The 13,937-nt window shown below is 39.9% G+C and overlaps 1 protein-coding gene across 9 annotated transcripts in view; it reads right to left on the reverse strand.

The window, feature by feature from the left end:
* Positions 1–13,937, reverse strand: part of LOC148146771 (ELKS/Rab6-interacting/CAST family member 1-like) — a 922,009-nt gene that overhangs the window by 818,770 nt on the left and 89,302 nt on the right. For all 9 annotated transcript variants that reach the window (XM_087997334.1, XM_087997331.1, XM_087997333.1 and 6 more), the window contains one exon: positions 10,298–10,465. In XM_087997334.1, the coding sequence (XP_087853460.1) occupies positions 10,298–10,465 (168 nt within the window). The remainder of the gene's footprint in view (positions 1–10,297; positions 10,466–13,937) is intronic.

The following is a 13,937-nucleotide window of genomic DNA, read 5'->3' on the forward strand; positions in this document are numbered from 1 at the left end:
AGTCTATGCTGTATCTATTGTCTCCAGCTATTTTTTTGATATCACAAGTGTAAATTTAATGGTTCACAACTGGCATGTTTGATGGGAGTAACCTTAAGGGTTAGGATGGACCACCTCTACTCAGCATCTTTGATTGAAGATTGTTGCACATGCTTGTCTTGACCTTTACACTACATACTCGACTCCGCCATGATTCAGGATGGGGATATTTGTGGAGTCTCCTTTCCTGGTTAGCTGTTCAATTGTCAATTACCATACATACATGATGAATTGGACTGCAGAACTTTGTTTGCATCTGTTATGTTGCTTTGCCCTTTCTCCAGTATGCTGCCTCTGCTGTTTAACACACACAGTCCTATGTTGATGTTTCACAAAGTTGCCATTGTGTTTTAGGTGTGCCTGGTTCTGCTCTTGACATGCAGTCCTATATCTTTCGTTAAACCATGATTGGTCCCTTGGTTCAATAGTAATGGCAGCAGAAAAACATGCCAGGCCAGTTAGTTACAGTTTGTGGTTAAGTACAATTATTGCTGATTGGCACACAGTATCTCTTGAATGCCCCTTTATTCAAATGCTGGATCTGTTCAAAGTCTATCCCAAAGCACAGTGATAATGCCAACAACACAATGGAGGGTGTCCTCACTTTGAAGACAGAATTTGACCTGCACAAATATGGAGTGGTTGTTAATTCTACAATATTATAATGAACGTATGCATCTGCAACAGGTGGATTGGCAGGGGCAAGGTTAAATAGGTTTTCCCTTCCAGCTGATCCTTTCTTCACTTGTGTTAACTGATAGATATCATTCTGATAGATAAGGCCTTCAGGACTCGGCCAGCTCAGTCAGTAGTGGTGCTATGTAGCCATTCGTGATGATGGGTTAAAGTCCTCTAACAGGAATACATTCTATGACCTTGGTGCTTTCCATGGTTCTTCAAAGTGGCATTAAATATGGAAGAGTATTGATTCTTTACATTTTCTTCCATATATTTGGAAATAAAAAACAAAATGGCATGATTTAAAAACCATGTACAATGCTTTACAATTGTACCGTTTAAATCCTCATTTCCTAAAGTAAGCCTCTTATGACGATGCTGCTCCTTTCACAAGGTTATGCTGTCCTTATGTTTTCCCCAAGAGGGATCGTAAAGGCAGAGGTTCCGATATGTCAGGAAATATCTACTTGAAAAGGCTTTTAAGATTTTCTTTCTTCAAAGGGGAGTGGCCAGTTCTCCCAGTTCATGATTTGTTTTTCTAGTTTTGGGTTAGTTTTAGCTGGGGAACCAAAGAAACAGCTCCATGCTGATCCTCCCTCTTCTGTAGAACCTGTGTTTGAACTTACCTTTTTGCTAAGGGTGTGTTACGAAATGTTGCAGGAAATCAGAACAGTTCTTTGTTAAGTTGCATTTTCGTATCGGTTGGGTTTTCAAATAGTTATGCTATCCTAAATTTGGTTTTCTTTTGTTGGTGTTTGACCAGCTGTGTCACTTCTGGAATACTCACCCTACATCTGCTTAAAACAACTTGAAAAGTTGGTTCTGGACTACCTTCTTAAATGTTTTGAAGGGCATCTGGCCTGATCCATAACACTCTACACTGAACAATTCTTCAATTTCTCCATTACCTCTTCTCTGAATTCATATTCTGCCTTTCTTCACCCTCATTAAATTTCTTTCTTCATTACAATTCTTTCATATACACACATTATTGACCTCTCAGTCATAATATCATCTGTGGTCTCTAAGAATCCACACTTTTTTCCTGTTTTGGAAAAGGAAATCTCTTCCCTGTCTTCCAGGCAATTTATGTTCAAAACTACTAGTTCCTAATTTTTGACCTTTGTTATCCATAATGCTTTCTATTCTGGTTTTATTCTGTTTGTTCAAATATTTCTTCACCTCTGCTTTTTGTTCACAACTCTAGCAAAAGTGTTCTCTTCCCAAACAACATTACAGAATTGGTAATCCAGAAACCTGGACTAATGAGTTCAAATCCCTTCATTGTTATTGGGGAGAAAAGTTCAATTGCTTTATCAGTTTGGAATAAAATACACAGTCTCGCTAATCATGAAACTAATGAATTGTCCAAAAAGGTCATCTGGTTTACTCATATGAAGGAGGGGAGAAAATCTATCATTTTTATCCAATTTGGCCTACATACGACACCTGACCAAAGCAATTTGTTGACTCTTTATCATCCTGAAATAGCCCTGCAAGGTATTTTGCAATGATCAAGCCACTGTAAAAATAAAGTCAAAAAATAATATGGCATCACCCAGAATTGACATACGCAGCAGAAAATATAATGAAATATGCTGATTTGTGGATGTTGTACTGTAATGTCTGAATCAAAAAAGTTCATCCACAGACTATTGAAGCAACAACTAGACGTAGGCATACTTGCTTAATTGTACCTTACAGCTAATGCTCCACAGTTCTCCATCACTATTCCTCAGAATGTCCTGTTCCACCTGAAGATCACCAGAGACTTAACAGAAGTGGTGGCACAGTGGCATGCAGTCAGACAAGAACGGTCCTTAGAGTTTTCAGTATTTACTCTGGACCTCTTGAAGTCCAAAGCTTTTGGGTCAAAAATGGGCAATGGAATCAAAAGCATCAGCACTCTTATTTTGAACAACATTTGGAAGAAGAATGGAGAATGACAAGGTCACAGCATATACTCTGGCTCTGTTTTCATTTAGATTTCCAGCCCCATATTTTAATTTTAATAGATCATTGATCTTATTGGTTACACCTTCCTGAATAGCTTGATCTTAAAAATTCTCATCCTCCATATCCAAATTCTTCCATGACTTTGATTCTGTCTTGCCCATCTCTAACCTCCTCCAACCTTGAGATAACTGCATTTTTCTGAGTCTTCAGCACCTCCTATTTTAACTGTGCCACCCTTGATGGCTACATCCTTATCTCTGCTTTTCTCAGCAGAGAGCGGCGCGAGCTGGGCGGAAGTGAGGTTGGAGCGCAGAGCTGGTCGGGAAGGTAAGTGATATATATTTGAGTGGGTGTGTTCTATACCCCAGGCCCTACATAGTAGGGCCTCCCTCCCATCCTCCTCCTCTAACCTAACTTTAAAGTTCACAGGTAAGCTACTCAGTGTTCTTGCTTTGGAGACTAAGTGTAGAGTAATGGCAGCGCAGGCAGTGGAATGTTCCTCCTGCAGGATGATTGAGATAGGGGTGACCACCGATACTCCTGCCGACTTCATCTGCAGGAAATGCAGTCAGATTCTGCTCCTCACAGAACGAGTTAGGGAACTGGAACTGGAGTTGGATGAACTGAGGATTATTCGAGAGGCTGAGAAGGTGATAGATAGAAGCTACAGGGACATAGTTACGCCAGAGAACAGAGGTAGCTGGGTAACAGTTAGAGGTGGGAAGGGGAGGAAGCAGGCAGTGCAGGGATCCCCTGTAGTCATTCCACTAAACAATAGGTATACTGCTTTGGATACTGGTGGGGGGGGAAATCTCTGAGCACAAATCTTCGAAAGTCACTGGCTGGCAGGAGCCATTTCTTCTCTGCAAAACTGTTCTGAGCATACTGACTGGCGGATGTTCAGGGAAGCGGCAAACGATGGTAATTCCATCAACTTAGAGGAGTACGCGGCGTTGGTGATTTGCTGCATTAGTAAGTGTATTGACAACATCACTGTGTTAAAGGCCATCACTTCTCGCCCCAACCAGAATCAAAATAGAAGTCACACGGTCAACCTGTAGTGACCTTCGAAGATTTGTGCTCAGAAATTTCTCTGCTCCTGCACCATCTTTAAAATTGTAGCCTATGTTTTATGCTGTCTCCCTGCATTCATACTTCCAAAATGAATCACTCCATATTGATCATCTGGCAATTGTCAATCCATTTCCACAAATACCATTTTGCCCTTTTTGTCACGACTAAAATGCACAGGTACTTGAGGCCTACTAAAGTTCTCAATTTAACAGAAAACACTGCTAATTCCAGCACACAGACCACTCGTCAGATATGTCAAATCTGTTCTGAAGCAGGTGAAAACCTGGCTGGCAGGAGCCATTTCTTCTCTGCAAAACGGTTCTGAGCATACTGACTGGCGCATGTTCAGGGAAGCGGCAAACGATGGTAATTCCATCAACTTAGAGGAGTAAACGGCGTTGGTGATTTGCTACATTAGTAAGTGTATTGACGACATCACTGTGTTAAAGGCCATCACTTCTCGCCCCAACCAGAATCAGTGGATGACTGCAAAGTTGTGTGCACTGCTGAGGATCCGTGATTCCGCCTTCAGAGCAGATGACAAGGCAGCCCTAACAACAGCGAGGGACAACCTGACTCAGGCCATCAAAGAGGCAAAGCATGCACACGCACAGAGAATACACAGTCACTTTCAGGACAGCAGCGATAAGCAGAGCATGTGGAAGGGCATCCAGGTCATTACCAACCACAGGACAGCATCACCTTGTGCTGGTGATGCCTCCCTCCCGAATGACTTTAACAACTTCTATGCACGGTTTGAGGCACAAAATGGCATGGCAGCGAAGAAGCCCACACCCCCCACCCCCTCCCAATCACCAAGTGCCGTGTCTTACCACGGCCAGCATGAGGAAAACCCTACGCAAAGTCAACCCACAGAAGGTGGCTGAACCAGCTAACATCCCTGGCAGACTGCTCAGAGGATGCTCTGACAGACTGGCAGATGTTCTCAAGGACATCTTCAACATCTCCCTGAGCTGTACCATATGTTCTTCAAGGCCGCTACCATCATCCCCGTCCTGAAGTAGTCTTCAGCATCTGTCTCAACGACTACTCCCTGCTGCACTTACACCCATCACCATGAAGTGCTTCCAGAGGCTCGTGATGAGGCATATTAAAACTCTGCTGCCCCCTCACTAGACACCCTGCAGTTCGCATATCAACCCAACCGCTCAACAGATGATGCCATTTCTACCATCCTCCATCTGGCCCTCACCCACCTGGAGAAGGAGGACACCGACGTCAGACCACTATGCATAGACTTCAGTTCCGCATTTAACACTATTGTTCTTCAGCACCCGAAAGGAAAGCTGATTCTGCTGGGCCTAAATACCTCCCTTTGTAACTGGATCTTGGACATTCTGACAGGGAAACCTCAGTCAGTCCAGATTGGGAACAGCATGAACAACACCATCACACTGAGCACGGGAGGCCCCCAGGGTTGTGTGCTCAGTCCATTGCTGTTCACCCTGCTGACACATGACTGTGCAGCGATGCACAGGTCGAATCACCATCACTTCACTCATGATATGAGTATAGTGGATCTCATCAGCATGAAAGATAAGTCATCATGCAGAGAGGAGGTGCCGCGGCAAACGGACTGATGCAGAGCCAGCAACCTGTCTCTGAACATGGACAAAATGAAAGAGATGGTCGCTGATTTCAGGAGGGCACAGAACGACCACTCTCTGCTGGACATTGATGGCTCCCCAGTGGAGATTGTGAAGATCCAATTGGCCTTTTCCATCCACCTGGTGGAGAATCTCACCTGGTCCCTCAACACCAGCTCCATAGCCAGGAAAGCCCAGCAGCATCTCTACTTTCTGTGCAGGTTGAGGACAGCCCACCTACCCCACCGCACTCACCACACCCCCCATCCCCCCCACCACCCAAATCCTCACCACAAATTCTACAGCAGGATCATTGAGTGTACCCTGAGCTGTTGCATCACTGCCTGGTGCGGGAATTGCATCTACAACGGATAGTGAGGACAGCTAAGAACATCGGGGTCTCTCCTCTCCATTACAGATGTTTATTTCACACGCTACATCCAAAAGGCTAAGAGCATTGTGAACGAGCCCATACAGCCCTCACTCAAACTCTTTTCACTCTGCCATCTGGAAGGAGACACCAGAGCATTCGGGCTCTCACAGCCAGACTATGCAACACTTTCTTCCCCCAAGCCATCAGGCTCCTTAATACAGTATGATCGGTCTCTTTCCCATCTGAAATTCTTTGTATAACTTCGAACTGCTGCTAGAAAAATGTCTTAATTATTATCCTTCTATTACACTGCAACTTGTGTGTTTTGCTCTTCTTATGCACTTTATGCCATGTACGAGTGTGTAGTTTGTGCTGTCCATGTAGTACCCTCGGTCCTTGAGGAACGCTGTCTCAGTTTTACTATATCAGTTTTATATGGTAGAAATGACAAATAAAAGCTACTCTACTCTACTATACCTAACATGTGCTACTACTTATGTCAAATAAATCAGTTCTAAACAAAGCGGAACAAAATTAAGAAATATCAAAGTAAAACTCCAACAGCTAAAAGTCAAACCCCTTAGACTCCTACGCACAAATCCAAGCTGACAGTGAAGCAAACGTAAATGGATGTTACGGATGGAGGAAAATATATTGGGAAACAGTTCAATACCACCAATTCACAGGATTTGAAAAGGTGTTACTTTTGATTCCTCCATTTCTGACCTTCTTTCTTCATATCCAAGTCCTTGCAGTTCTTTGCAAACTGCACAGGGAAGGGTTCAGTTTCTCAGTCACGAGTTAAAGGCAACAACCTATTGTAAACGATAGAAGTGAATAGCTAGCTACCTTTCAGGTTTTGGTTACTTCACTAGAGAGAGAAATGACAGATGATGCCTCGAGGAGTGTGGAGGTCTTCAGGCAACTACATTGTTCATAGACCAGCTGTCCACTTGTCCAGAAACCAGAGTGTTGTCAAGCTGATGACTCATGACCCACGCAGCTCATCCGAGTAGCAAAATCAAGTCAGCAGTCTATCACTGTGTGAAGCCTGCTCTGAACATACATCAATGGTACCATGGGATCACAAACATCTTCCTCCACTACTTGAGCAAAGCAACAGTGCAAAGAGAACTCACAATGAGTTCCATTAACTTGTTTTAGAAGTGCAGCCACTCTTTCCATCGTCATTGGTTTACAACAGTATCCCTTTCCCATTTTGGTCCACAATGCAAACAAAGACAAAATTTGGGTTGGGATATCTGGCCTTTGTATTTTTAAGTTCTACACCATCATCATCATAGTTTATAATGCTTCCAAATTTTATTTATTTCACATATTTTCGAACGGTCAAGATCTAGATCATGAACACAGCACAATAAACAGAATTTCCAACAGTGACCTCTGAAGAACTCCACAAAAAATCTTCCTCCAGTCCGCAAAATACCTTACTGTTTCCATTCACTCAGGCATTGTGCATCCATATTGTTACCATTCCTTTTGTTACCAGTCCTTTTGTTCTATAACCTATTACTTTACTCACAAGTCTCTATGTAGCACTATCAAATTATTTCTCAAAATCAATTTATGCCACATAAACAGCATTACCCTTATCAACATTCTGTTATGACAAAGAAATTCCAGCAAATTAGTTAAACATAATTTGCCCTGATAAATCCAAGACTTATCCAAGTGAATAATCATTTTATGCCAAATTATTATTCATAGAAGGTTCAACAACAAAGATTAACTAGTGAGCCTCTCTTTGCTACTCCTATCTTTATACCCTTTTTGATCAAGGCTGTTAACATTTGGCATTCTCTAATCCTCTAGCACCATCCAAGAATATAAGTATAATTAATAAACAATGGCCAGTGTCTCTGAACTTACCGTTATCATGTTGCTCAGTATCCACAGATGCACCCCATCTGGTCCTGGTATCTAATCAACCTTTCAGTATGGAGCCTATAAAATACCTCCTATTTATCTATTTTAAGTTCTTCAAATGTTTGAATTACCTAGTCTTTTGCCAAGTGCTGATTAGCATTTTGTTCCTTAGTAAAGGCAAAGGCAAAACGTTCATTTAATATCACAGCACCTTACCTGCATACACATGTCCCTTTTGATCCCATAATTGGCCCCATTCCTCTTTTTATCACTGTTTACTATCTATATGCCTATAGAAGTGTTTTGACTGGGACAACACACATATCCAAGGTCAGACAAAACAAAGACACATACGAGAATTCTTAGAGGCATGGCATTCTAAACCGAACTCCATCAATACACGCATCGATTTAGATCCTATCTACCTTCCCTCGAAAAGAAACAGAAATGACATCACCTACTTTAAAGAAACCAAGATCTATAAATAGAGAGGCGGAACATACCACCAGCACTTCACCGTAGACACTCACTGATGATGCATTTGGATGGGTAAATGAATAGGAAGAGTTTGGAGGGATATGGGCTGAGTGCTGGCAGGTGGGACTAGATTGGGTTGGGATATCTGGTCGGCATGGACGGGTTGGACCGAAGGGTCTGTTTCCATGCTGTATATCTCTATGACTCTATGTTACCAAGTATGGTGATGAAACGCCTGAAAACAAATCTTCAAGCTCAGCGAGCTAACTTAAATACTTATCAACCTGAATTACAAATCTTCTAAAAAAATTCCATAAATTCTGCAGCTCTAATTTCCTTGCTACCTCATTCTTCTATACCTTAAAATAAAACAAAGAATCCTTTGCAGTCATTGGTCGCAAAACATTAATCTGCTTTCGCTCCACATTTGTTGCCAGAACGGCCAAGTTTCTCGAGCAATTTCTATTTTTGCTTTTCAATATCATTCCCACTGGATGGTGGTCTATAGACTTCACTGAGCAATATAATTGCAGCTTACTTCTCATCAGATCAATTTTGTCCTTGATCTCTTGAAAACATGTTCTCGCATTAGCGTTACAATATCTCCATACTCAATATTTCTCACTCCTCCCCTTTTCCATCTTTTTCTTCATCTAGAAATATTTAAAGCCCTCTTTGGAACCAGATCTCTTGTAACAGCTACCTAGTAATCAGCACCTGTAATGTTATTTAGCACAATTTTGATATTCACATGCATGTACTATAACCCTAATTTACAGTTTACTACTTTCTTCCATATTCTGAATCGAAAGAAATGGCATTTCTTCTTAATTCAGTGCTATCTGACGTAGAACTATTCACAACTCTAATGTGTCTAGTATTCTAACTTTATGGATTTTATTCCTCTTTTCTACATCCGTATACTGGTGACCAGCACCTTCAGAGGTTAGTTTAAAGAATCCACTAGCACATTAATGAACATCCCCACGAGTACATTAGTCTCAGTTCTGTTAAGGTGCAAATCCTCCCCTTTTGAATAGGTACTTTCTGCCAAGAAATGATCCCAATACTCTGGTAAGCTAAGGACTTCTCTCTTGCACCATCATAGAATCCCTACAGTGCAGTTAGATGCCATTCGGCCAGTCAGTCTACACTGACCTTCCAAAAAAAAAAATACTGTACATGGTACTCCAGATGCAGTCTCACCAATGCTCCATATAACTCAAGTATAACTTCCCTACTCTTGTATTAAATTCCCCTTGCAACAAACAAGAACATGCTTTTAGCTTTTATAATCAGTTGCTGTACTCACATTAGAATACTGAAGGTCATGAACTAGAACATCAAGATCCAGTTGGATCTTGGAGCTCTGTAATTGCTCACCATTTGGATAATATGGTTCTTTTTAACTTTCAAAATAAACAAATCACATTGTACTCCAATTGCCAGATCTTTGTCTCAACTTGTTTAACCCATCATTTCACTTACCTACCTTTGTAACCTCCCTATATCCTCATCACAATATATTTTCCTGCCCACCTTTGAGTCATCAGTAAATTTAGCAACTATACTTCAAGTCCTATTCTCAACTTAATGGATATAATGTATAAAATGTTGAAGCTCCAGCACTGATCCCTGTGACACACCACTCATTCCACTCTGGCAACCAGAAAAAGATTCATTTATTCCTCGATATTTTCTAAATCAACCTGTTCAGAGATGTTATTACATAGTTCTGGAGCAGGTTATACTTGAACTCAGGTTTCCTGTTCCAGTGGTAGGGAAACTACCACTGCACCAGAAGAACACTTCTATTTATCCCTATATTCGGTTTCCCCATTAGCTAGCTAAACCTCTATTCATGTTAATATGTAACACCCTAAAGCATAAGTTTTTATTTTCTGCAATAATCTTGGACCTTAGCAAATGCCTTCTGGAAATCTAAGTACAATTCACCCACTGGTTCCACTGTATCCACAGTGCATGTTAATTTTTCAAAGACCTCCAATAAGTTGGTTGAACAAGATTTCCCTTTCATAAAAGTGTTGACTGTGTAAATACATTCAAAGTTAAGGTTAAAAACTGCTTGCAGATTATTTCCTCAAGCAAACCTGCTCTATCAAAAGTGAAAAAATTTCAAGCAACAAGATTTCAGGTATGAAAAATTCATTCCAATGCTTCAGACTTTACTGTTGAGTGACTTTACCTCTGTCTGCAGAATGGCAGCTCTCTGCTCCTTTGCTGTAAGCGATTCTTTGAGCACTTCCACATGTTGTTGGCTATCAGAAAATTGGTTTGTCAGCATTTCAAGTTTTGTCTGCAAGGCAAGGAGGTCCGTTTCCTTTCTGGAAAGTTCCTGTTTCACTTGATCAATCTAGTGAATATAAAGCACTGATTCAATATAAAACTACAAGGTATGTTGCCGACATAATAGGCTAAAGTAGCTTGAAAATAGAGAAAAATGCTAAACTATCAAACTGAAGCATAAACAAACTTTTATTTAATTACTTTTTTTGCTTTCAAAGGTATACACATTTGTAACTGCTTTTCAGGTTCATCTGATTTTAAAGAAGAATTTGAAAAATGATCAGTATTATATTGAATTTCAAAAACAAAAAATAGAGTTTTGCCACTCTTGGGAGAAATAAATATTACTGCCGATCAAACCCACTGCTAAAATACCCTTCCAAGGGATCAACATACAAAACAATGTAACAGATGACCAAATATGTACTTGTGTTAACAAAGCCAAGTATTGCAAATCCATCAACAACTAGGAGTTGTTTTGTCTTCTGTCAACGTGGTAAGAGTTCTTCTTGGCTCTCAAATGACTCAGAAATTGCTTAGGTACATTTTAATAACAATCTTTTATTTACAAATAATACATACGGTTTGTGGTCAAAAAAGCTCAGATTGTCTCTTCCATGAGATCTCTCTTTCAGTCATAGAATGATACATCATAAGCCTTCCAGTTCATGAGATTAAACCATTACTCCACGGCGGTGACCCTAAATGACTGCTAACATTTGAGAATTCCATCAAAGCATGTCTAATTTTTTTTTGGACACTGGAATCTAAAATATAGAAACAGGTGACTCGCCCCAATCTTCACCGATGAAGATCCTCCCAACTCTCAAACTCTGTCAGCATATCTTTATTTTATTCTCTCTTTCCTAGCTTCACCTCAATACAATCAGACCATCAGAAACACAATTAAAAGGTTTGCACGAATCCAATTTAAAATATTTCAAAAACTTAAAAAGCCAAATTCCTTGTTTAGACTATGTTTGAGCAGTATTCTGTAATAATATATGAAAGGTTGTTTACAGCAATTATTCTTGCAAAATCTAAGTGCAGAAAATTAACTTGCAATGATCAGGGACCAATGTTCTCGCCAAGCTGCACAGCAATCCAAAAGTCCTCAATCAGGCCATACAAAACAAAATTCAAGAGGTCACATACTAAAATGAATTGCCCTTCCAACCTAAATACAAGTAGACAAAATGCCAGCTTAGACAACTTATATCATGTAAGCTTTATAAAACATATTTATTGAAATGCTTCAACTTGAATAAATTAGGTCACAGAATGATAAGATCATACCACAAGAAAAGGAACAGAGGCCATTTTGCAACTTGAGCCTGATCTACCATTCAATAGGATCAGATCCAACTCTTCTCATGTGCACGTTTCTGTCCCATATCTGCAACTTTCGATTCCTCCTGATCAAGCTTCAATTATACACAAGAACTCTATTCTCACAGCTCTCTGTTGTTAGTTCTAAAGATTTTCAATCCTGAGAGAAGAAATTCCTCTTCATCTTAATCTTAAATTGATGCCCTTTCATTCTGAGGCTATGCTGTCTGTCCTAGACTCTCCCTGTCAAGCCTCTTAAAGAATCCTATATGCTTCAAAGAGATCACCTCTGATTCTTCTAAATTCCATTGAGTAGAATCCCAATCTGTTTAAACTTTGACCATCAGACAACCCCTCCATACCAGGGATCATCTAGTTAATCTTTTCTGCTCTGCTTTCAATGAAATGCTCCTTAAATAGGAGCAAAACTGCTCACAGTACTCCAGATGTAGTCTCATCAGCAATTTGTACAATTGCAGCAAGTCATCCTTACTCTTTTACTCCAACCCCTTTGAAATAAGGGACAGCATTCCATAAGCCTTCCTGATTGCCAAATGTATCTGTGCTAGTTTTCTGTGTTTCATGTAAAAGTACATCCTTTGTGTTGCAGCTTTCTGTTAATATTGTTCTTTCATTCTCCTTTCCAAAATGAATAACTTCATATTATCTCCAAGTTATACTCATTTGCCAACTTTTGCCCAATTACTTAGCCGATCAATATCTCCCTGTAAACTGTTTGCCATCCCTCTCACAACTTGCCTTACCACCTACATCAATACACACTGAAGTTTGATCACACTATCATGCAAGTCCACACAATTTTTCAACCAAAATCACAAAACAGCCAGTATTAGCAAAGTTAATATAGTTATGCTGTCATCATAAAAGTGACTAACTGTATGAAAAACAATTCTTTGCACAATCTTGACTTCAAGTGGGCAAGGGATATTAGATGCCTAATTACAAAATATATTATTACACGATGATTAAAAAGAAACTGCACAACAGATGTGTTCTTTATGCACCTTTGTTGATTAACTTGTTTTAATACAGATACTTTTTACTGAACAAGATTTTTCTTAAAATCTCCAACCAATAAGCTCTGCAGTGACTGAATGAGTTTATACAATGGTCACACAGACCAGCTCAGAGTCAGTTTTGAACTCCAGTCTATGTTGTATTATTTGTGGGTGACAGTAAGAATAATACAATAGAGCTCTGAATTCGGGAAGGAGAGAAAGTTAACAAAATTTATCAGTCCTTATCAATAAGCAGAGGTCCCTCCTGAAACGTCAGCATTTTCAGATAAGGACAAAGAAGGCTCAGCTGTAATGTATCCGCAGTCAAATAGCCTGTCAATGCTTATTGTAAAGCCTTGAGCATTAATGATGTCCTATTGGGCACAGTAACACAGTGGAACCCTTGTTCCAAATAATCAGAGCACAGGAGAAAACTGGCAAAAGAAACATCAATGTTACTATTGACATACGTTAAGTACATGTGGAAGTCTGATTTAAATTTCAAAGCTTAAAATCGACATTTCAAACGAGGTGCTTCAGTTTTTGAACAGGCATTTAACAAATTGGGAATCTCCACTTAACTAATACGGTATATACAAATTAAAAAGAGAGACTATTACTGATTTAGGCCATGTGCTATAGTGATTAGGTTGACACATCAAACTGATTTATTTCTTTAATCATGCCTTTAGTCTAGAACCCAATGTTGCAGGATGTCCATCAAATGCAACAACAGTTAGCGCAAGTATAAGTGTGTTCTACACAACTACACACTACAATATTCTCTTTCACTTCACAACATTTTTTAAACTGTTCAGCCTACAAGCATATAATGCATCATTTAAAAAAGGTACATTAACATAATAACGTGAATATCAGTTAAAATCACTCTTCATCAACCTGTTCAGACGTAACACACCTTTGTGGGCAGGGGAGACTTGAATCTGGACCTTCTGGCCTGAAGGCAGAGACATTAATGGTGCACCACAAGACCCTATGAGCACTTTTGAATGCTAGCTATGATCACTAATTCAATTTTGGTTATCAATGCAATTAATGATAAAAGGGAAATAGTTTGATCTGTCTTACATCCATAAATTTAATAGAAGAGTGTCTATATGGGATGTTACTGCCACAATATCAGTGAGGAACAAAGCCAAGTGAAAGAGATTGTACATGAAGCCTGAAAGA

This window comes from Chiloscyllium plagiosum, unplaced genomic scaffold (assembly GCF_037043375.1).
Source record: "Chiloscyllium plagiosum isolate Xiang-an unplaced genomic scaffold, Cpla_swu_hap1 HiC_scaffold_19, whole genome shotgun sequence".
NCBI classification, from domain to species: Eukaryota; Metazoa; Chordata; class Chondrichthyes; order Orectolobiformes; family Hemiscylliidae; genus Chiloscyllium; species Chiloscyllium plagiosum.